General features: G+C 54.4%; 1 protein-coding gene across 1 annotated transcript in view; it reads left to right on the plus strand.

Annotated features, from left to right (window-relative positions):
- The window catches only part of MYBPC3 (myosin binding protein C3), a 423,360-nt gene that overhangs the window by 345,435 nt on the left and 54,417 nt on the right, over positions 1–23,508 (plus strand). The window contains exon 28 of the mRNA XM_085646556.1: positions 16,622–16,710. Coding sequence (XP_085502682.1) covers positions 16,622–16,710 — 89 coding nt within the window. The remainder of the gene's footprint in view (positions 1–16,621; positions 16,711–23,508) is intronic.

The raw sequence follows: 23,508 nt of genomic DNA on the forward strand, positions 1-23,508 counted from the left end.
CCCTCCCTCCCCCTCCCTCTTCTCTCTCCCCCTCCCTCTTCTCTCCACCTCCCTCCTCCGCCCGCCTGGCAGGCGTGCGGAATGGTCAGACAGCGCCTCTTACCTGTCATTCTCTTTTGCTGCCTCACACCCGGCACTCTCTCTCGCCTTCTCATGTTCTCTCATGTCCCCCTCCTGGTGTTCTCTCGCACTCTCTCTCTTCCCTCTCGTTCACCCCTCCCCCCACACCACTTTGTTCTCCAAGCTCTGGCTGATGAGCTGACCTGTGCAATGGTGTTTATTTCCGACCCTTTCCCCTTGCTTTTGGAGTTTGGAGACCAGGACTGCAGTTAACCAGACTGAAAATAGTAAATACATGTCTGTAAAAGCTCCTCGGACCTAATCGGGGCATCACGTGTTCTCTTAGCAGCATGGGTGGGCCTGGGGTCTAGGGGCTGAGGTCCCATAGTGCAGTGCAGTTGTCTTAACTTGCATGTTGCTGGTATTTGGATTCACGGTCTAGCCACGGGGCTGTGCTCTGGTTGGGCCACCGAAGCCTTTCATCTTTCTACTGTTGATGCATTGAGTAGCATTACCCTGTGTAATAATAACATTAAGGTATAATTACAAATGTGGTGGATGGCATGCTTGAATTAGACTCAGCCACTGGTAATTACTAGGGCCACATCCCAGCCCATCATTATTTTGCACACCATGAACCCCCAGTTTTCACCCAGCCATTCGCAAATCAATCTCGACTCTGCCACAACAGGGACAGTCCAGCCCCAACTACCAGACCAGGCCCTCCCTGAATTAGAAGTCAAGCAGCCTCCTTCAGTGTGCCACCCTAAGTGGGCCGGGTATGGCCAGACGTGGGTCCTGTGCTCACCGTGTCACTGGAACCAAGCTGTACCCGGCTGATGAGCTCAAAACTAGGGTGAAACTGGTCCTGCTTAAGGTAGGACCTGGCCTGGCAGTTCAGGCTGGACTGTTCCCATGATGAGCAGGGACAAGCCTGATTTGCATATGGCTGGGACCAAACTGAAGAGGCGTGGGGTAGAAGATAAGGGTGAACTATGATGCGGCCTCAAGTAATCACCAGTGGCTGAGAATAATTCAAGGATTCCACCCATCACTTTTTGTATACTTTAATGTGTAATCGTAACAGCTGTTATTACAGGGGAGAACAGACACAAAAAACATTGTGTCACAATATAAAAATAAATATAAATGATTATTGCCCATTCCTCCCTTGGCCTCTCTGCTGAGACTGCCAACTTTGGTTTTATAGTTGCATGGATCCTGTTGTATAAAAGGCATGAACTGGTTTCCCTCGATTGACTAATGAAGCCATCTATAATAAAAGAATGCCAGTCCCACTGGAACTGGAGTCACACCTGTGACCAAAAGGTGTTTAAAGGTATCTAAAACTCAATTTCAATTACCCATTGTGCCCACCGCTTTAAGGAGTGAGAATATGGCTGCATCGTAGCTGCACACGACACCTCCTATCCCTGAAGAAGTGCCGAAGTGCTATGTATGGCAGAGGGTGCCATCTGACAGTGTTGTGGGCAGTATGGGTGGCGTGTGACATCACGTGTGAGCACCAGATTTGTGGTCGCGTGGTTTTATAGCCGCGCCCGTGCGGGACCCCGAGGAAGAATGGCGTGAGGGGCCTGGCGCTGTAGTTTTAAGTGCCGGGGGGCGTGTAGACAGGAAGTGTTTGAGTGCATGGTGGCCAACGTGGAAGTGCAGGCGTCGGGCCCCCGGGAGAGCTCGAGACAGGACCGCATCCCGCGGCACGTTGAAGTGGGCACCGAGCCGGCGTGCATGTGCCTAGCTCAGCCCTTCTGTGCTGTTCCCGACCTCCTTGGGCTAATGCAGTTGAGGCGCTCACCTCTTCTTCGGCGCTGCGTGGAGTCACTCCTGCTGCCGCGGTCTCTTGTTCCGTGGCTCTCCTGGGGCTCGGGTGTGCCATTGGCCAGTCATCTTCCTGCTCGGGACACTCTTCCTCTCCACCGTCCGGGACTTTCTTGAAGAAAGACACGTTTCTTGTGACCTCTTCACCATTCCTGACCGCCGTGACCAGGGTTCCGCTGATTCGCGTGACTGTCCAAGGGTCCAGCTCGAAGGGCAGGCGGAACTTTCCCCCAGGGTGGCGGTCTTTCACCAGCACCCGGTCACCCACTTGGATGGGGCTGTCGGCCGCTCTCCTTTTCCGCGATGCTTCGCAATTAGTTTTTGCCCTTTGTTCCATGGACCGGTTGGGCATCCGATGTGCGGAACGACGATGGGCTTTGGAGTTCTTTCCAGTTGCCTGACGTGACGGCTTGGATGGTGATCTGGAGGCAGTCATCATCTTTGGTGGCTCGCGCCACTTCCTCCAAAGAGATCGGTAGTGGCCGTGACCTTTCCACGATCATCCTGACAAATTCCTCCGTGGCCGCGGCTTCCGCAGCTTCTGAGTCCGTGGCAGGACGTGCGTGCCTCGACAGAAAGTCAGCAGGGTTCTGGGTGCCTGGCCAATACTCCACCGTGAACTGGAATTCCTGGAGTTGGAGCACCCATTTTTCGATGCGCGGAGGGGGCCGAGTGGAGGAACCCTGGAACAGCGGGACTAGAGGTTTGTGGTCCGTGATGACCACAAAGGGGTGCCCATACAGGTAGATGTGGAAGTGCCGGCACCCCCACAGGATGGCGAGGCCTCGCGTTCGATTTGCGAGTACCGCTGCTCCGTTGGTGTGAGGGTCCTGCTCGCGTATGCAATGGGGGCCCATTCTCCGCATGGTTGTCGTTGGGTTAGCACGGCCCCCAGGCCTGTCGGGCTGGTGTCCACCACGAGTTGCGACTCGTTGCGGGGATCAAAGTAGGCCAGGGTGGTGTCGGCCGAGAGCGCCGCCTTGGTCCTCTGGAACGCCTCCTGCTGTGCCGGGCCCCACTCCCAGGTGGCGGCCACCTTTGTGAGGTCCCGGAGGGGGCCGGTGATGTCGGACAGGTCCATGATAAACCTCCCGCAGTAGGTGACCATCCCAAGGAAACTGCGGACCGCGGTCACCGACGTGGGGGCTGGAGCAGCGTGGATATCCTTGACCTTTTCTGGGTCCGGCCCAATTCCGTGGTCTGAGAACCGGTAGCCGAAGAAACTGATGTCCTTGCGTAGGAAATCGCATTTTTCTCGGTGGAGGGTCAGCCCTTGCTCTTGAATTCGGGAGAACACTGCCTGGAGGCGTTGGATGTGTTCGTCCAAAGTCGGTGCGTGGACCAAAATGTCATCACTGACATTCAGAACTCCCTCGAGTCCCTGTAGTACGTTCTGGATGATGTTTTGAAAACACCTCCGCGGCACTCGAGATTCCAAAGTTGAGCCGGGTGTAGCGCCATAGGCCCGCATGCGTGGAGAAGGTGGTGATCGGGCGCGAATCAGGGTGCAGGGGAATCTGGTGGTATCCTGACCTCAAGTCCATCTTGGAGAACCACTTTGAGCCAGACAGTTCTCCGACAATTTCGTCAATAGTTGGCGTCAGGTGGCGTTCGCGCTTGATAGCGAGGTTGGGGATGCGCATGTCCACGCAAATTCGCACCGTGTCCGGCTGCTTCGGCTTCTTGGCCACCACGATGGGTGACACCCACGGGGTGGGCCCGCTTACCCTCTCGATGATGCCAGCCCGCTCAGGTACTCTCAGTTCTGCCTCAACCTTGGGTCGCAGGTGGAACGCAATGCGTCGGTGCCGGAGGGCCACCGGGGCGACCGACTTGTCTATGTGGAGGTGGATAGCAGGTCCTTTCAGGCAGCCTATCCCTTCGAATAGAGATGTGTGGTTCCGAACCAGGTGGTCGAGGCTGCTGTCTTGGACTGTGAGTGCGAAATGGATCAGCCCGAGGTCTTGGGCTGTTCGGCAACCAAGTAGGAATCCTGATCCCTCTTGCGACACGTAGATCTTGGTTTGTAAGCGAGTGGTGTCGTGGGACAGGTCCGTACGGAACATCCCGCACAGGCGGAGTGGGCGACTGGTGCCGTAGGCGTACACTTGTACCCTCATGGGATGGAGCGCCGGGGCATTTTCTAACGTCCGGTATACGCTGGCAGCCATCAGGTTGATTGATGCGCCTGTGTCGATCAGGGCCGCCACGGCTTGGTCCCGTACGTTGACTGTGCACATGGGTTCTGCGGATGGAGAGGCCGCCAGGGTGTGTAGAACTCTCACGACATGGATGGAGGCCACGTCCGCTTCATCGTCATCCATGTCGCTGCTGGTGGATGTGCTAGGTAGCGGCTCTACCTGCCTTACCCTCCTGGGCGGGCCACTCTGTTTCTTCCTGGGTGCCAACAGACATACACTCGCGAAGTGGTTGGCCTTTCCGCATGCGCTGCATACTTTGCCTTGTGCTGGGCACGCTCCTCTGTGGGGCGTCGCTCCTCCACACCACGTGCAGGCGCGGCCGGGGGGGCTTGCGCCGGTCTTGGGTTTCTCTGCCGAGGCTGCTTCGAGTTGTTCTCGCCGGCGTCGGTCTTGAGGGCGCACACTGGCTCTGTCTTGATTGCGACCATCGGCTTTGGCTCCATGTGCGCGGCACGTGCTTTAGACAACTCCTTTGACCGCCTGAGCGCGAGGATGTCCCGCATGGGCATGCTGTCTGTTTCTAACACCCTCTCGCGCAACTTTGATGACGCGCAACCTTGGATGAATTGGGCGCGGATCTCGTTGTCCACGTCGGGGAGGATGCATGTGCTGGCTAGCTTCTTTAGTCTCGCGTAAAAGACGTCCACTGACTCCTCCGGGAGTTGGCGGGCTTGGCACAGTAAGAATCGCTCATAGTCGGCACTCGCAAACGGCTCAAAGTATCCAGTGATAGCGTTGCGCAGCGTGGCATACGTCCTGGGCGGGCCAGCCTCCGTCACGTCTTTCGATATGTCGTGGATTGCTTCACCTCCTAAGTGTAGCAGCATGGCGCGCCGTCGCTCTGCCGCGATTTCCGCCGCCACGAAGTAGTTCTCGAGCCGTTCCACCCACTTTCTCCACCGTGCCGCCTGCGACGGGGGTGTGCCAGTGACTGCAAAGGGCTTCAAGGGGGGTACATTGGCCATGGTTGTCGTGGGCGGGCGCAGCAGCGGGGTAGGCTCACCTTCACCCTTTCGGAGCCGGCTCACTAGTCTTCCGGGCATCGTGCACTGATCCTCTGGGGCCTTCCCGGTGTCCAGGGGCGTCCCGGGAGGCAGGAGGGGCAATTCCGGGCTTCAGAACGGTCAAAAACGCATTTCACGCGAGATGCGTGAGAAACGGCAAGGCTGGATGCCCGGTGCACGCGAGATGTGTGAGAAACGGCAGGCGGGTCCGGTGTTCGCGTGTGCAGGCTCCGCAGGGTCAGAAGCTTCTCGGGCAGCCAGGAGGCAGGCGCTGGAGGCCGAGGGGGAAGCGGAGGGCCTGGCTAGGCAAAGGATGGGCGCGGCACGGCTGGGCACCAGGTAGGCGGTCCGGAGGCGGCTGGGGGCCACGCTGGGTAGCACAATCCCTCACGAGGTGGGGAAATCAAAGCCGCTCCTTGGGCAAGAGCGGAACGCGGCGATGCACGCGATGGGGTGGCGAGACCACCTCGTCGCCAGTGTAGTGTTGAGGCCTAGGGCCTAGAAATCAGGGGGCCACAACACAGGTGTATGTAACTAGTGGCTAGAACACTGCTTGCCACGCCCGGTGCTCCGGGCTCTTTATTCCTTGACATCACGTGCCTCCTCCCTGGACGTCAGGCACGTCAGGCACGTCCACCGGAGGCACGTTCACAGGGGGACATTGCTTTCGCTTCAGCCAGGGACCCCCACGCAGTGGAAGGGTCCACCTGGCGACACTAGAGAGGCCAGAGGTACTAAAGCCGGCCGGACAGGGAGAACAGGGCAGTGACGGGGACGGAGTGAGCCCCCTCCTGCTGCTCTGTCCCTTCTAACCCTGTCTTAGAGGCCAGAGCTCCTAAAGCCAGCCGGACAGGGAAAACAGGGCAGTGACGGCCTTAGCCCGCTCCTGCTGGTCTGTCCCTTCTCCACCTGTCTTAGAGGCCAGAGCTCCTAAAGCCAGCCGGACAGGGAGAACAGGGCAGTGACTGGAACGGAGTGAGCCCCCTCCTGCTGCTCTGTCCCTACTCCACCTGTCTTAGAGGCCAGAGCTCCTAAAGCCAGCCGGACAGGGAGAACAGGGCAGTGACGGCGACGGCGTGAACCGCCTCCTGCGGCTCTGTCCCTTCTCCACCTGTCTTAGAGGCCAGAGCTCCTAAAGCCAGCCGGACAGGGAAAACAGGGCAGTGACAGCGTGAGCCCCCTCCTGCTGCTCTGTCCCTTCTCCACCTGTCTTAGAGGCCAGAGCTCCTAAAGCCAGCCGGACAGGGAGAACAGGGCAGTGACTGGAACGGAGTGAGCCCCCGCCTGCTGCTCTGTCCCTACTCCACCTGTCTTAGAGGCCAGAGCTCCTAAAGCCAGCCGGACAGGGAGAACAGGGCAGTGACTGGAACGGAGTGAGCCCCCGCCTGCTGCTCTGTCCCTACTCCACCTGTCTTAGAGGCCAGAGCTCCTAAAGCCAGCATGACAGGGAAAACAGGGCAGTGACGGCGACGGCGTGAACCGCCTCTTGCTGCTCTGTCCCTTCTCCACCTGTCTTAGAGGCCAGAGCTCCTAAAGCCAGCCGGACAGGGAGAACAGGGCAGTGACGGCGACGGCGTGAACCGCCTCCTGCTGCTCTGTCCCTTCTCCCCCTGTCTTAGAGGCCAGACCTCCTAAAGTCAGCATGACAGGGAAAACAGGGCAGTGACAGGGACGGCGTGAGCCCCCTCTGCTGCACTGTCCCTTCTAACCCTGTCTTAGAGGCCAGAGCTCCTAAAGCCAGCCGGACAGGGAAAACAGGGCAGTGACAGCGTGAGCCCCCTCCTGCTGCTCTGTCCCTTCTCCACCTGTTTTAGAGGCCAGAGCTCCTAAAGCCTGCCAGACAGGGGAAACCGGGCAGGGGCGGGGACGGAGTGAGCTCCCTCCTGCTGGTCTGTCCCTACTCCACCTGTCTTAGAGGCCATAGGTACTAAAGCCAGCCGGACAGGGAGAACAGGGCAGTGACGGGGACGGCGTGAGCCCCCTCCTGATGCTCTGTCCCTACTCCACCTGTCTTAGAGATCAGAGCTCCTAAAGCCAGCCGGACAGGGAGAACCGGGCAGGGGCGGGCCCTGCAGCTGTTTTCTGCTGAGAGATATCCGTATGGGAAGTTTTCTTGAGAACAGCTGGGAACTCATGGAAATACTTTAAAGTCATACCCAGGAATCAGATACGTCTTAAGGCCTGGGCAAGGGGGCTCTGACCCAGGGCCCAGCCTTTCAGAGGGGGGGGGGGTGACAGAGCCAACTCCGTTCTGCAGAGTGCTTTGCACTGATATGTTTGACCAGATTATTTTAAATACTGCTTTTCTTTAATGTATGTTTAATATAGGTGATGTATGAGTGTATGGCAGACATTTTGCCGAAAAATGTTGTGTGTTTTGTTAGGAATGGGATTTCTGGTTGGCTGAGGCTTGCGCCAAAGCCAGGCAGAAACCACCACTCTAGTCAGGGCTGGGGAGTTACACGCCAAAGATAACCCCTGCTCACCCCCTTGGTAGCTTGGCACGAGCAGACAGGCTTATCCCTGAGGCGATGTGTAAAGCGTTTGCGCGCGCACCCAGCAACAACACCCAAGGCCCACCACAAAGGAAACTCCACACAAGGTATTCTATAAAAATAGCCTTTGTATTATACACAACACATTAGATAAAAACACACACTCTACAATGTGCCAACAGGCACGGGCAGAATTTACAAGGGATTATATATACAGGGGACAGGGCCACCTGGACCACTGTCAGGAATTAGCACTTTTTAGAACATAGGAATAATACTGTAGTACAAAATAGCAAAGGTAGCACACAACCAGTAACTACTGGTAACCAGAAAGTACCACCTACGCAACCCTAACCACCTTAGGACAATATTGCGCAGGGAATCAGGACCTCACTAGCACCACCTGTACTAGGAGAGAAACAACCACCTAAGTATCACAATACCTATAGGGGTCTAAGCACATAAACACATGATGCATAACATTCAGAGGTGTAAAGCAAAGCACATGACGCATAAACACATTCAGAGGTGCAGGAAAGGAACAATGGCGCAAAAACTCACATTAGCCACCACCTGTGGCAGTCCCAGGCCAACTGGCCGTGAAGGGGCAAGGGCGCCCTGTGTCCAAATGTTAGGGCAAGGCTGCGCAAGCTGCGCCAGCCAACACACAGAGGCCACAACCTAAACGTTGCAGCTGCCCACTAAGTGCTGGGCAGCTGTAGGACAAGGATGGGGCCAACACTGGAGCCTCCCAGGGCTCTGAAACAAATGAAATGCCCCCTAGAGCCTCGCAGGCTCTAAATAATACTGTGCGCCTTCGTTGGAGCCTCGTGGGCTCAATAAACAAATGTGCCCTGTTAGAGCCTCGTGGGCTCGAAATCAAGAATGCCCCTAGATAACGTAGGAGCGGCCCGCTGCCTTCCGGGGCCGCTCTGCTGATGAACAAAATGCCCCCCGTTAGGTTTAGAGCCTCCCTGGGCTCTTCAAAAACAATGTGGGCCGTTGGAGCGCACCAGCGCTCAAAGAAAATATTGCGGGCCTCGTGGTCGGAGTCCCTCGGGACTCTATGCAAATGTGCCCTGTCGTTGGAGTCCCTCTCAGGGACTCGAGAGACAAATGTCCCCAGACGTTGGAGCCTAACAGGCTCTAAATCAAACAATGCCCCCCGTTGGAGCGGTCCGCTGTGGAGCGGACCGCTCTGCTTCTGCCTCTCCCCACCCGGACTCCCTTTTTCACTTACCGGCTAGGGGAGAGGTGGCGAAGGCAGGACTCGGTCTGCGGGGCTTGTTCCTCGCGGACTTGACTGGAAGGCGGAGCCTACGGGCTCCGAACACGAAGGCCACACGTCCCAGTGCGGGGTGGGCTCCCGCCTGGGTGGGGGACACGGCGCTTCTCCTCCGGAGTGCCCCGGGGCGCAGGGTAGGCTCCTGCCTGCTCCGGGGCTCAAATTAGCCGCGAGTGTTCGTGGGAGGCGGGGTAGGCTCCCGCCCTCCTATTTCCGTTTCCGGTTGTCCCGGAGACCCGCCCCCGGCCCGCCTGACTTCCTGGTCGGGCGCCGGAGGGCGATTCGCGGACAAATGCCGGGTGGGCACCGGCGCTTTTTAAAATGCTATAAATCGAGGTGGGCACTCGATAGGGCGGCAATGTCCCGGGCAGGGTGGGCACCTGCCAGGGGACCTCAGGATCGGCCCAGAACGGGGCAAATGCCGGGTGGGCACCGGCTTGCAGCAACAAAGCGCTCCTGAGCGCTGAAGGGAGATAAAAGCGCTTCCAGGCGCTTATGGGCAAAATAAGGCGCTCCCAGCGCTTAAAGGACAAAAGAACCACAAAATCCAGCAAAAGTCTCCCCTGCACACAGCAAAGCAGGGGTGGGGGGCAAGGCTGGACCCAGAGCCAGCTCACTGGGCCTCCAGGCAGGGAGGTAGTCCAAGTGGCGGTCCTCTGGTCCAGCAGCAGCAGCAGCCCCCCTCAGGTAGGATCCTGGCAGAGAACAGTTTCTGTGGGGACACAGCCCCATTTTTATACAGGCAAACCCTTTGTTCTGGGTTCAGGGTGAGGGGGAAAACCAGTCGCAGCTGGTTGGGGAGCACCCTTGATGTGCTCAGCCCCTCACTCTATTCACTGGAAGGGCTAGGGTCGTCAGTCGCACCACAGGGGGCGGGGCCAGCATTGTGTTTGGAAAACCCTGTCCTATTCAGGACCCAGGTGTACTCCTCCCACCCATCTAGCTGCTGATCTCCCCATTCACCACTGGGTGACTCATCCTGACTCTGGGGAATCCCTAGCCCGTCACATGACACGACCAGCCAATCACGCGACAGACACACTGCACACAGAAGTGCCCACTTCTAGAAGTGGCACTTCCACACTAGGTACATGCACGCCGCACACATCATCGCGCAGCATTCACTCCCACGAGTCCGCACATACCAAACTTGGGCCTGCACACCCCACGCATCAGGAACTACTAGGGACACATACACTCCCCATGCATTCCTATGGGAGGGCAGGCCTATCTCACCACATGCACTCAGAGCACGCACGCACTTTACCCTGGGACACAGGGAAAGTGCGCAGAAACCAAAAAAATTACCACACCAAGTCACCAATAAAAAGCCAAAAAGTCCAGGGGTGAACCTGCCAGAAGGGCCAAGTCCAACACAACCCCCTTCCAGCCAAAACGCAGGGCAGACCAATCACCACCGTGATGGACTTCCCTGCTTGGGGCGATAGAACACGGACGCGGGCCCGCAACTGCATGGACACCCTCCGGTTCTACGCCACGGTGAACCCATGGAATTCTTTTTAACACCACTGTCTGGACCAACTGGGCTACCCCACTGGTACTCCCAAGCTGTCCGCGGCCAAGACCAGGCCCTAGGCCACCCAGGTGCCACTGGTCTTTGCCTAACCACAGAGTGGGGGGTAGTAACCCCTGGCACATAGCGGCCATTCTCCACTCTTCCTCTCTGAAAGACAGGACTAGACTGCCACTGGTTCTCCAGCCTAGGGTCTACACCCTCAGGCGGACCAGGAGTCTCAGGGAAGGCTCTCCTCCCCCTACCTCTTCTCCTAGGGTTCCTCCTCCTCTGGCGAGGGGTACACCTAGAACGCCATTCCAACCCAGGGTTTAACCCCTCAGGTTGTACCGGGGGCAGAGGTGGGCTCTCCCACCCTCTGCACCCCCTTCCAGAACCCTGCTCCCTACCAACTGGGGCGGTACCTCTGGAAGAAGAACTGGTCGGGACGCTGATTACAGACGTCCCACCCTTCAGGTCAGGCTGATCCTGAACCTGGCCTCCCAACCTCCGGCCAAGAACCTTTGGTGGAATAATTGCCTGGCACTCCAGGACTTCTGGGGATTTCCACTCCATCCCCCTGAGGCTATCAAAGGACACATACGTCAAGCGACTGTCTGTCTGGCGCTGATCTCCCGTCCCCTGTCCACCTGACAGTGCGCGGAGATCCCCCAGAACAGAAGTGGTGCCACCCTGGTCACTACACGGGATCCTAGCCCAACTGGGTAGTCCCTGACCCACAGGCTCTTCCACTGGGAAACTCATCCCCCAATCACTCCTCACACTGGACTCCTGTACCCTCCCTACCGGAGCGGTACTGCCAGACTCTAGAACCACAGGAGCCCTGGTTACAGGTGCTCCAGGTCCTCTACTCACCAGGAGATCTCCCTCAAATGGGCTAACAGGACAGCCTAGGTCCCCAACTTGGTGTTCCCTCATGGAACCATCCAAGTCCTGAGGCAGGGTTTCGTACGTCAGGGGACCCTCGGTCACCCTCTCACTCCTGCTCCACTGAGCCAGGCAGTGAGCCCCTACACCCTCCTCGCTATCCTGGGACCTAGCTGGGCTACACTGAGCCTCTTCCACCACGCTGGGCTGGAAGACACCTGACCCACTACTTTTGGAGTCACTCCCTAATGACTCTAGAGAACCTCTAGCCCTTTCCCAGCGCTCTGCTTCCTCCGCCAGGTCAAATGGCTCAGACAATCCACACCCCAACAGGTGTTGGCGCAGCCCCGGCACACAACAACTGAGCAGGTGTTCTTTGAGAACCAGATTACACAGTATATCAAAATCACTTGCTGTGGAAATCCAATCAAACATTGCATCCTCACATCCATCCACAAACTCCTCCCAAGTCTGGTGAGACAGTTTCCTACTGCCCCTGAATTTCAACCTTAACTCCTCCTCCTGGGGAACAGGTACCAGACTGGGGGAACTGGGACTGGGATTTCCTACACTGGAATCTACATCGCTACTACCACTGGACTCAACCCTCCCTGGGGAGCCCAGAAAATTAAAACTGCGCGCAGGGGATAGTCTACCCTCCAGAGCTACTTTGCCTCTGGTGGAGGCCCCCTCAGCCTCCTCTACCCTCTCCCGTGCCAAGACCCACTCAGTCTCTCGCTGCTGCTTCCTGGCCTCCAGCTGCGCCATAGCCTGAGCATGCTCTAACCTGAGCTTCTCTAACGCCAGCTGGTGCTCCCTTTCTTTCCTCCTATCTTCCCACTCCTCTGGGGACAGGGAAAGGGATGAGGCGCTGCCTCCTATGCTGGACCCAGCACGGGACGCCCTACCTATGGGGTCCTCACTCTCTACTGGCGTCCAGGTATTGTCATCCTCTACCTCCTCTTCTGACTCTTCCTCTGTACAGTACCTTTCTAACTCCTGCCTCTGGCGCCAAGCTAGCTCATAGGGATCACAAGCAGGCTCCATTCTGGCGGACGTTATGGTAACAATTATACAGGGAACCTAGGGGTCTGAGTTTCACACAGGAGCACAATTCACAAAAAGATTCAGCAAGCTCTCTAACCCAGAGAACTCACACTCACTTGCCTAGTGCCACACACCATTCATCCACACACACAACCCTCCCCTCGGACTGGTAAGGCAGTTTCTACCACCCCTGATTCCTCAACCTGACCACCACGTGACACAGGTACCAACTCTGGGCGCAGGGCGGGGGACAAATGTACAGGACACTATTACGCTGCCACCACTGGATCCCACCCTCTGGTGAATCCAGAAACACAACGCACTAAGGGGGATGATCTACCCTCCCGAGCTAGGGACACCTAACTCACAGTGCACAAAAACACATTTCCAAAGAAATGACGAGTAAAAACAATTTTAAAACAATAATCCCTATACCATGTGATTTATCTAAATGCAGAGTTTTGTAGTGCGGCCAGTTGCTGCTGCGGTACAGCGCAAACGCAAGTCCAAATCCCACCGCTGATCACCAATGTTAGGAATGGGATTTCTGGTTGGCTGAGGCTTGCGCCAAAGCCAGGCAGAAACCACCACTCTAGTCAGGGCTGGGGAGTTACACGCCAAAGATAACCCCTGCTCACCCCCTTGGTAGCTTGGCACGAGCAGACAGGCTTATCCCTGAGGCGATGTGTAAAGCGTTTGCGCGCGCACCCAGCAACAACACCCAAGGCCCACCACAAAGGAAACTCCACACAAGGTATTCTATAAAAATAGCCTTTGTATTATACACAACACATTAGATAAAAACACACACTCTACAATGTGCCAACAGGCACGGGCAGAATTTACAAGGGATTATATATACAGGGGACAGGGCCACCTGGACCACTGTCAGGAATTAGCACTTTTTAGAACATAGGAATAATACTGTAGTACAAAATAGCAAAGGTAGCACACAACCAGTAACTACTGGTAACCAGAAAGTACCACCTACGCAACCCTAACCACCTTAGGACAATATTGCGCAGGGAATCAGGACCTCACTAGCACCACCTGTACTAGGGAGAAAACAACCACCTAAGTATCACACTACTTGTAGGGGTCTAAGCACATAAACACATGATGCATAACATTCAGAGGTGTAAAGCAGAGCACATGACGCATAAACACATTCAGAGGTGCAGGAAAGGAACAATGGCGCAAAAACTCACATTAGCCACCACCTGTGGCAGTCCCAGGCCAACTGGCCGTGAAGGGGCAAGGGCGCCCTGTGTCCAAATGTTAGGGCAAGGCTGCGCAAGCTGCGCCAGCCAACACACAGAGGCCACAACCTAAACGTTGCAGCTGCCCACTAAGTGCTGGGCAGCTGTAGGACAAGGATGGGGCCAACACTGGAGCCTCCCAGGGCTCTGAAACAAATGAAATGCCCCCTAGAGCCTCGCAGGCTCTAAATAATACTGTGCGCCTTCGTTGGAGCCTCGTGGGCTCAATAAACAAATGTGCCCTGTTAGAGCCTCGTGGGCTCGAAATCAAGAATGCCCCTAGATAACGTAGGAGCGGCCCGCTGCCTTCCGGGGCCGCTCTGCTGATGAACAAAATGCCCCCCGTTAGGTTTAGAGCCTCCCTGGGCTCTTCAAAAACAATGTGGGCCGTTGGAGCGCACCAGCGCTCAAAGAAAATATTGCGGGCCTCGTGGTCGGAGTCCCTCGGGACTCTATGCAAATGTGCCCTGTCGTTGGAGTCCCTCTCAGGGACTCGAGAGACAAATGTCCCCAGACGTTGGAGCCTAACAGGCTCTAAATCAAACAATGCCCCCCGTTGGAGCGGTCCGCTGTGGAGCGGGCCGCTCTGCTTCTGCCTCTCCCCACCCGGACTCCCTTTTTCACTTACCGGCTAGGGGAGAGGTGGCGAAGGCAGGACTCGGTCTGCGGGGCTTGTTCCTCGCGGACTTGACTGGAAGGCGGAGCCTACGGGCTCCGAACACGAAGGCCACACGTCCCAGTGCGGGGTGGGCTCCCGCCTGGGTGGGGGACACGGCGCTTCTCCTCCGGAGTGCCCCGGGGCGCAGGGTAGGCTCCTGCCTGCTCCGGGGCTCAAATTAGCCGCGAGTGTTCGTGGGAGGCGGGGTAGGCTCCCGCCCTCCTATTTCCGTTTCCGGTTGTCCCGGAGACCCGCCCCCGGCCCGCCTGACTTCCTGGTCGGGCGCCGGAGGGCGATTCGCGGACAAATGCCGGGTGGGCACCGGCGCTTTTTAAAATGCTATAAATCGAGGTGGGCACTCGATAGGGCGGCAATGTCCCGGGCAGGGTGGGCACCTGCCAGGGGACCTCAGGATCGGCCCAGAACGGGGCAAATGCCGGGTGGGCACCGGCTTGCAGCAACAAAGCGCTCCTGAGCGCTGAAGGGAGATAAAAGCGCTTCCAGGCGCTTATGGGCAAAATAAGGCGCTCCCAGCGCTTAAAGGACAAAAGAACCACAAAATCCAGCAAAAGTCTCCCCTGCACACAGCAAAGCAGGGGTGGGGGGCAAGGCTGGACCCAGAGCCAGCTCACTGGGCCTCCAGGCAGGGAGGTAGTCCAAGTGGCGGTCCTCTGGTCCAGCAGCAGCAGCAGCCCCCCTCAGGTAGGATCCTGGCAGAGAACAGTTTCTGTGGGGACACAGCCCCATTTTTATACAGGCAAACCCTTTGTTCTGGGTTCAGGGTGAGGGGGAAAACCAGTCGCAGCTGGTTGGGGAGCACCCTTGATGTGCTCAGCCCCTCACTCTATTCACTGGAAGGGCTAGGGTCGTCAGTCGCACCACAGGGGGCGGGGCCAGCATTGTGTTTGGAAAACCCTGTCCTATTCAGGACCCAGGTGTACTCCTCCCACCCATCTAGCTGCTGATCTCCCCATTCACCACTGGGTGACTCATCCTGACTCTGGGGAATCCCTAGCCCGTCACATGACACGACCAGCCAATCACGCGACAGACACACTGCACACAGAAGTGCCCACTTCTAGAAGTGGCACTTCCACACTAGGTACATGCACGCCGCACACATCATCGCGCAGCATTCACTCCCACGAGTCCGCACATACCAAACTTGGGCCTGCACACCCCACGCATCAGGAACTACTAGGGACACATACACTCCCCATGCATTCCTATGGGAGGGCAGGCCTATCTCACCACATGCACTCAGAGCACGCACGCACTTTACCCTGGGACACAGGGAAAGTGCGCAGAAATCAAAAAAATTACCACACCAAGTCACCAATAAAAAGCCAAAAAGTCCAGGGGTGAACCTGCCAGAAGGGCCAAGTCCAACATGTTTCATACAAAATCCATAAAAAAGGTTTCTTTTACATCAAAACAAGACCTCACATCTGAGATCTGGAGGGTGTCACAGAGATTATTTGCAGTAATGTGAGAGAGCCCCTGCTGTGAAACAATATTGAAAACTCAACGTCACTCTCCCTGAAGATTAGATATAAACACATTTAGACTTTGTACACGTGCGCTCTGTGACCGGCCCAAGAGGGCAGGAAAGAGCTGAAACTGGATCAGACATTCACAGCTGTTCCGTACAGGGGCCCCCAAAATGTGTTTGGCCCCGAGCCCCCAAAATCCTTAAGATGTCCCTGTCCGGGATGGAAAACACCTTCACATTTGTATAAATGTTTGTGTGCAGAGGCGAGAAAGAGTCCAGGAAGCACTATGCCATCTTCATTTGTACATATTTTTAATCTCTTATCTTCTTTGATAGCATTTTGTACAGTTTATTTGATATTTTGAATCGTCTTTGTGCGAAAGGCAGCTTTGAATGCAGAAGGCACTCATTAAATAGCAGAACATACCACAGGCTACAAACAGCCAGGTGCCGCAGTGCATTGCTAATAGAAGACTGTGTGTTCTATAAAAGCGCTTTAGAACATGGCTGCTTCGTACACCACACCCCCAAGCTCACTGACAGAATTACCCACAGTTGCGTTTAGGTGCAAACCTGCACAGAGATCCAGAGACACACACTGATGCAAAACACCCACCTACATCTTCAGAGTGAGGTACGCACCAGCAGATACACCTCTGTATACATGAGAGCACGATGATGGGTAAGTCTTGTGGGCTCACGAGCCCTTCTGGTGTTTCACAATTGTTCACTTCCACCTACATCTTCAGAGTGAGATACGCTCCGACAGACAACTCCGCATGCATGGGAGCACATTAATGCACACCTTGTAAGTCACGTGGGCTCACAAGCCCTTCTGGTGTTTCACAATTGTTCACGCCCACATTTTTGCCTTTCACAGAGAAGCCCAAGATCTGGATGCCACGGTACCTGAGGCAGAAACTTGTGAAGAAGGTGGGAGAGACGGTGAACATAGTGATTCCATTCCAGGTAATGCTCTTTTCGACATGCAAACACTTCCTTGTACAAACCACTTTACGACCAAACCCCTTCACAACTAAACCTGTTCACAACCAAACCACTTCATAACCAAACTACTTTACGACCAAACCCCTTCACAACCAAACCACTTCGAAACTAAACCCCTTCACAACCAAACCACTTCATAACCAAACCCCTTCACAACCAAACCACTTCACAACCAAACTACTTCACAACCAAACCCCTTTACAACCAAACTACTTCACAACCAAAACCACTTCACAATCAGACAGCTTCATGACAAAACCCCTTCAAAACCAAACTACTTCACAACCAAACTACTTCACAACCAAACCACTTCCCAACCAAACCCCTTCACGACCCAACCACTTCACAACCAAACCCCTTCACAACCAAACTCCTTCACAATCAAACAATTTTACAACCAAACCAGAGTGCAAGAAAACCTCGCTTCGTGTAGTGCAGCAGAGGTTTTTCACTGCTCGTGGTCACGAATGGTAAGTTCACAAGCGTAAGCTGTAGCTCGTGTAGAATTTCTACCCGAGCTGCAGAAAGACCAGCGCGAACAGCAGTTCGCACAACACTCCGCCACTTGCGGAACTTCGCAGAGTTTTTTTGTAACTTTGCGGAGTTCCGCGTAGCAAAACTGCGCGAACTATGCCCAGGTTTATTCACAACCTGTCTGCTTCATGGTCCAACCCCTTCACAGTCAAACCCCTTCACGACCAAACCCCTTCACTTCCTCTTTGCTCCATGTTCCAACCCCTTCCCAACCAAACCCCTTCATGACCTATCTGCTTAACAGTCCAACCCCTTCACAACCAAGCCCCTTCACAACCTATCTGCTCCAAGATTCATCCCTTCACAAACAACCCGCTTCACAATAAAACCCCTTCAGAACTAAACCCCTTCACAACCTGTCTGCTTCTTGATCCAACTCCTTCACAAGTAAACCACTTTACTACCAAACCACTTCACAATCAAACCCTTTCCCAACCAGACCCATTCATGACAAAACACCTTCACAACCAGACCCATTCATAACCAAACCCATTCACAATCTTGCCCTTCGATTATCCAAACCGCTTCGCACCAACCCAGAGTCGTACCCAGGCTGTTTGGCAGACCGTTTCTTCCTCTTTGGAACCCCTTCTCCACCCAACCCCTTCACATCCCGGCCCAGAAACAGTGGTGCTATATATTTGGAACCAGTCAATTAGCACTACCCTGGAGTCCTGCCTTCTTGGCGTCTTCATTTGTAGAGGAGCCTGTAATCGGGCTCTACACCATACCGTGAGATGCTCTCCCTATGATTTGGGACAATTGTGTAAATCCATGGACAGAATGTTCAGCATTTGCCGCGCGTCAATTGTATGCATGAAATACACATGTGGACAAACTGTCTAAAGTGACACCGTGTTCAAAGGATAACTGTTAGACCTGGCATCCTTGGTGTGGTTTCACCCTAACTTTTTGGCTTCAGCCCCTCTGTTTTTGCTAACCCTGGGTGGACAACTACGCTACGCTCGCAAAGTTTGCGTAGTTTGTGCTACTTTGCGCTACACGAATTGCACGTAGCACAGTGCAAAATCGCATAGCGTAGCGTATTTGGCATTTTTTACTCGCTCGCGGTCCTCAACATCAAGTTGGCGACCGTGAGAGAACAAAATGACATCCCGGCGAGACTTTTTCCTCGTTCGCGATCAGCAACATCAAGTTGTCGATCGCGAGTGTGGAAAATAAACCTCCCGGCGAGATTCTCAACGAGGGAAGGTCAGGTTTCTCATTGCGAGTGGGCGCGTATGCTCGTGACCGCTTACAATGAGAAACAACCAGTCCGCGTTGAGAAAGCTGTAGCTCGAGTAAAAATCTACTCGAGCGGCAGAAAACGACCGCTTGCACTGTGCAAGATGCCGTTTACAATGATTGCACAGTGCGGACAAGCATCTGGCACTGTGCAATCATCGCGAACAGCGTACTACGCAGTTCGCGTAGTGCTACACGTATCTTGTGTAGTGCGAAGTGCACTTTGCGTAGCCACGTGTAGCGCTACTATGGGAACTACGCCCAGGGTTAGTTTTTGCTGACTTAGATTTTGCTGGCCTTAGGACTCTTCTCTGAGCACTTTAACACTGCTAACCAGCATAAAGTGCTTGTGCTCTTTCCCGAAAGCTTGGTCACACTGGCCTATACCCAATTGGCATATGTGATTTACTTGTATGTACCCAGTAATGTGTCAGTACATTGGCCCAGGGCCTGTTAATTTTTACATGCTACTAGTGGCTGCACCACTGCTTGTGCCACCCACTTAAGTAGCCCTTTAAACATCTCAGTTCTGCCACTGAAGAGCCTGTGAGTGCACTTTAAACTGCCATTTCAACATGGGAAAATAAACTTTTTTTCAGGCCCAAATCATTCTTTTTAACACATATATGTCACCCCACAGGGTAGGCCCAGGACAGCCCAGAGAGCATGGTGCAATATATTTAATAAGTTGGACATGTCCCTTTAGATTTAACATGTCCTGGTAGTGAAAAACTCTTAAATTAGTTTTTCACTGCTACAAGGCCTCTCTCTTCCATAGTATAACATTGGAATAACCTTATTACATTTTATAAGTGTAATTTCCAAATAGGAAGAGATAACCAGATCATATTTGGTGCGTCAGAAAATAAATGCCACTTTTAGAAAATTGGCATTTTCTTGCCATAACCATTTGCTGCATGCCGCCTGTCTCTGATCACATGTCTGGAGTGAGTGACAGTTGGGCTTTGTGTTTTCCCCCTAGATCGCCACACACAATGGGGGCATAGGTGTGACTTGATGGGCCATCCTTATAGGATGGGAGGGAGAAGGTGGGCCCAGCCTCACTTACACTTGAATAGGCTGTATCTTGTCTCTACACAAAAGGCTGGAGACCCCCTGTAGTGAGTTGGGAGCGAGGGTCAGTAAGGCAGGGAATCTGTGCACTTCAAAGGCATGCTTCTAGAAGCTTCTCCCCACTTTAAAGGCACAACTGTGTATAAAAGAAGGACCTCAGACACCATCACTTCAGTAAACTTCTGGACCAGTGGATACTCTGCCACAAAGAAGGACTGCCACTCCGCTGGACTTCTGCTCTGCTGTGCTGACCTACTGCCATCTTGCCTGGGTGAGAAGGACTGTACCTGCAACTTTTGATCCAGGAACCCAGAGTGACTCCAACGGCTAGTTGGCTGGCCTCCTGATCTGAAGCCTCAGGAACATAACAAGCTTCCAACAACCTTGCATCCGCACCTGAACTCTGCCATCTGTGAGTCTCCCCTGCCAAGTGGTTCCACCCCAGTCCTGGACCCTTGGAAATGAGCTTACGGTGCTTTACCAGCCACTGTGGATCCAGGGGAATCGGCGCATCCCCTCTGCTGCACGGCGCAACCCCAAGCAGAACCGATTTATTTCAGGTGTTGGAAGGATTCAGCCCACTACAAAGAGGGTCAGCTGGTCAGGCCCGCACTTGAGGCATTTCTGGGTTGTGTCACCATTTAACCCGATGCCCTGGCGAGTGAGAAGCGGATGTGCACAGCAGGCGCGCCAATGGCAAGCCCGTCTGCGCCCGTCCACGCCTGGCCATCGCCTGACGCCAGACACTCTGCTGGTTTCATCAGAAGTATGGTTACCTACTCTGCAGCGGATCACTTCGCCATTCAGAGAGGCTTACGCCCCTGTAGACATCCTCCATATACCACTTCAGAGGGGCCATTCCGTTGCTTACACTGTGGTTTCAACTCTTCGGCATCCCCAGCTCCCCTGGTCCTGTCCTTAGCACCATCCCCAGAATAAAACTTCTCAGTCTCAACTGTCGTTCTTTAGTTAAACACCACGGCGATGTCTACGACCTGTTCCAGGATGAAGCGCCCAATGCCCTTTTTCTAACCGAGACATGGTTGTCGGACAATAATGTGGCTGAACCAGACCTGGCGCTCTCCCCTGGTTTTAGTATTAAGACACTCAATAGAGGGTCTGGGGGGGTGTCATTGCTGTTATTGTTAAATCTTCCTATTCGTGCAACTTTGTAAGGGAGTCTTTTGCTGGGTGCGAAGCCGCTAATTTTAGGATCTTATTTAGTGCCAATTTTACCCTGTTGGGCCTATTGATTTACCGCCCGCCTGGGCCTTCTAAAGAGTTTAGAACTGCCCTCATTGATGTTGTAGGACCTTTAGCCATCAGAGCGGCTAATTTCAGTATCTTTGGGGATTTGAATCTGCATCTGGACAATCCTCAGGATGCTGACATGGGCAACTTTCTGGACGACCTTGCGGTATGCCAGCTGGTCCAACTAGTGCAAGGCCCTACACACTCCGCTGGTCATCTATTGGACCCAGTTTTTACTAATCTTGACCTCATGACTGTTCACCCTCCTTACGCTATGTGCTGGTCAGATCATTAACTTATAACGATGTCACTTCCTGGGGTTGTGCCCTTATAACGATGTCACTTCCTGGGGTTGTGCCCTTGAGCAGTGTGTCCCAGAAGCGTACACTTAGGCACCCTTGGCATAAACTTAACATTGCGCAATTCCAAGACCTTCTCTCCTCATCTTTGGCCAGTTTCCCAGCTGACCCAGATTCTGCTGATATATTGCTGTCAGACTGGATCTTTGGTGCTCTCGACTCCCTTATCCCAGCAAAATGGTCAAAAAGCCGCAGCTTCAAATCTAGTCCCTGGTACAACTCTAAGCTCACTTCCATGCGTAAAGAGTGCAAGAGGCTGGAGAGAGCATTAGAAGGAACTTTGACCCCACCTTGAAGAGGCCCTACCAAATCGCGATCAAGCAATACCATAGTTCGATTCAGCTGGAACGGGCTACCTCTTATGCGGAGGAGATTAAAAGCAGTGCGACTCCATCAAAAAGTATCTTTTCAATACTGTAAGAACTGAAATCATCAACAGCCCTGACTGCTACGTCGATATCATCTGACGAGCAATGCGACACTCTAGCCGCCTTTTTTGTTGAGAAGGTAGAGAACTCTATCAATCCTTCCCTTAGGTCGCATCAGGCTCTGACCCCGTGTCTCGTCCTCCTACTTTATGCACTCCGACCACCCTCCCTGCTATCCCCCAAGGGAAGCCGTCTGTGCTATGCAGCAAAGTCAAATCTGGCTCTCCAACTGATCCTCTCAGGCCGGCTTACTCAATGAAAACTCTACCTGTGCTCATCCCTCCACTGAGCCATGTGATCAACCTGTCCCTCTCCTCGGCTGCCGTTCCGAGCACCTGGAAACATGCGAGGGTAGTCCCTCTGTTAAAATAATCTAACCTGGACGCCGCCAAATCCGAGAATTTCCGTCCCATCTCTCTCCTGCCCTGGGTCTCCAAGATCTCTGAGGCCCACATCAATACCATCCTGACGGGGTATCTGGAGGAAAACAACAGACTGGACCCCTCTCGGAATGGTTTTCGTCCTGGGCACAGCACGGAATCTGCTCTTCTTGCTGTCACCGAGCATCTGAGATGGGCCCTGGATGAGGGTCGTACCTCAGCACTGATCCTGCTCAATCTCAGTGTTGAGTTCGACACGGTCTCCCACCAGATTCTGTTGAGGGATCTGGAGGAGGTGGGCATAGTGGGTTCCGCCCTGGAGTTGTTTGCTTCTTTTCTTGCTAAGAGGTCCTTCCAGGTAGCCGCCCCTCCCTTTGTCTCCAGAGTCCATACCACCAAGCAGGGGTTGCCGCAGGGCTCAGCTCTGAGCCCTAACCTCTTTAACCTGTATGTTCAACCACTGGCGACGGTTGCAAAGAACAGAGGGCTCACGGTAGTATTGTATGTAGACGATACTCAGTTGGTAGTCACACTCACCGACGACATCACTCAGGACGCCTGTAAGTTACGGAGCGATCTTGAGGCTGTCGCTGGTTGGATGACTGCCAACTGTCTCCAGCTCAACGCCAGCAAGTCTGAGATACTGCTGGTGGGGAGAGACTCGGGGCTGTGGAGTGAGCACTGGTGGCCTGCCTCGCTGGGGCTAGCACCTGCCCCATAACTGGTGGTAAAAAAAACTGGTGGTTTGGATTGACAACGCCCTTAGCTTCCGCACCCAAACCAAGAAGGTGTCTGGGACTTGTTGTGGGCTTCTGCGGGTGCTCAAACCTCTGTTGGGTTTCTATGATCCCCCATACAGGCAGGTTATTGTCCAGGCTTTGATTATGTCAAAACTAGACTATGCCAGTTCCCTGTATTTGGGGGCCAAGCAGACCAAAATTGTCAGACTTCAAAGGGTTCAGAATGCAGCGGCCCGAGCTCTCCTTGGCCTGCCTAGGAGGTGTACTACTTCCAATGCCATCAGTCGCCTCCATTGGCTGCATGTGGCCAAGCGCATAGAATTCAAGGTCCTCTGAATTACGTTCAAAATCCTGAATTTTTCATCTCCTGGTATCCTGGCTAATGTGCATACCTTCTATACCCCCTCCCGCCTACTTCGTTCTATGGGACATAATCTTGTGGCTGTCCCTAGTGTGAGGAGGGTCCGTGCTGGAGGGCGCTCCTTCCTTGTGTTGGCCTCAAAACTCTGGAACGCGCTCCCCCTTTCCATCCACAGTATAAAGACCTATCTGCCTTTTCGTAAAGCTGTCAAAACATTCCTCTTCCCTCCGCTGTAAGTTGCCTTCTGTGCAGTTTTCGGCTTTCAGCGCCGGGACGCCCCTATGCTGGGGCAGCCGTGCGCTCTATAAGCTGCTATAACCCGCACTGCCTTTGGAAACACCACTGCACGATGCATCCTTGGTGCAGGGACTCACAATCCTCATCGAT

Source organism: Triturus cristatus, chromosome 3_1 (genome assembly GCF_964204655.1).
Source record: "Triturus cristatus chromosome 3_1, aTriCri1.1, whole genome shotgun sequence".
Classification (NCBI taxonomy): domain Eukaryota; kingdom Metazoa; phylum Chordata; class Amphibia; order Caudata; family Salamandridae; genus Triturus; species Triturus cristatus.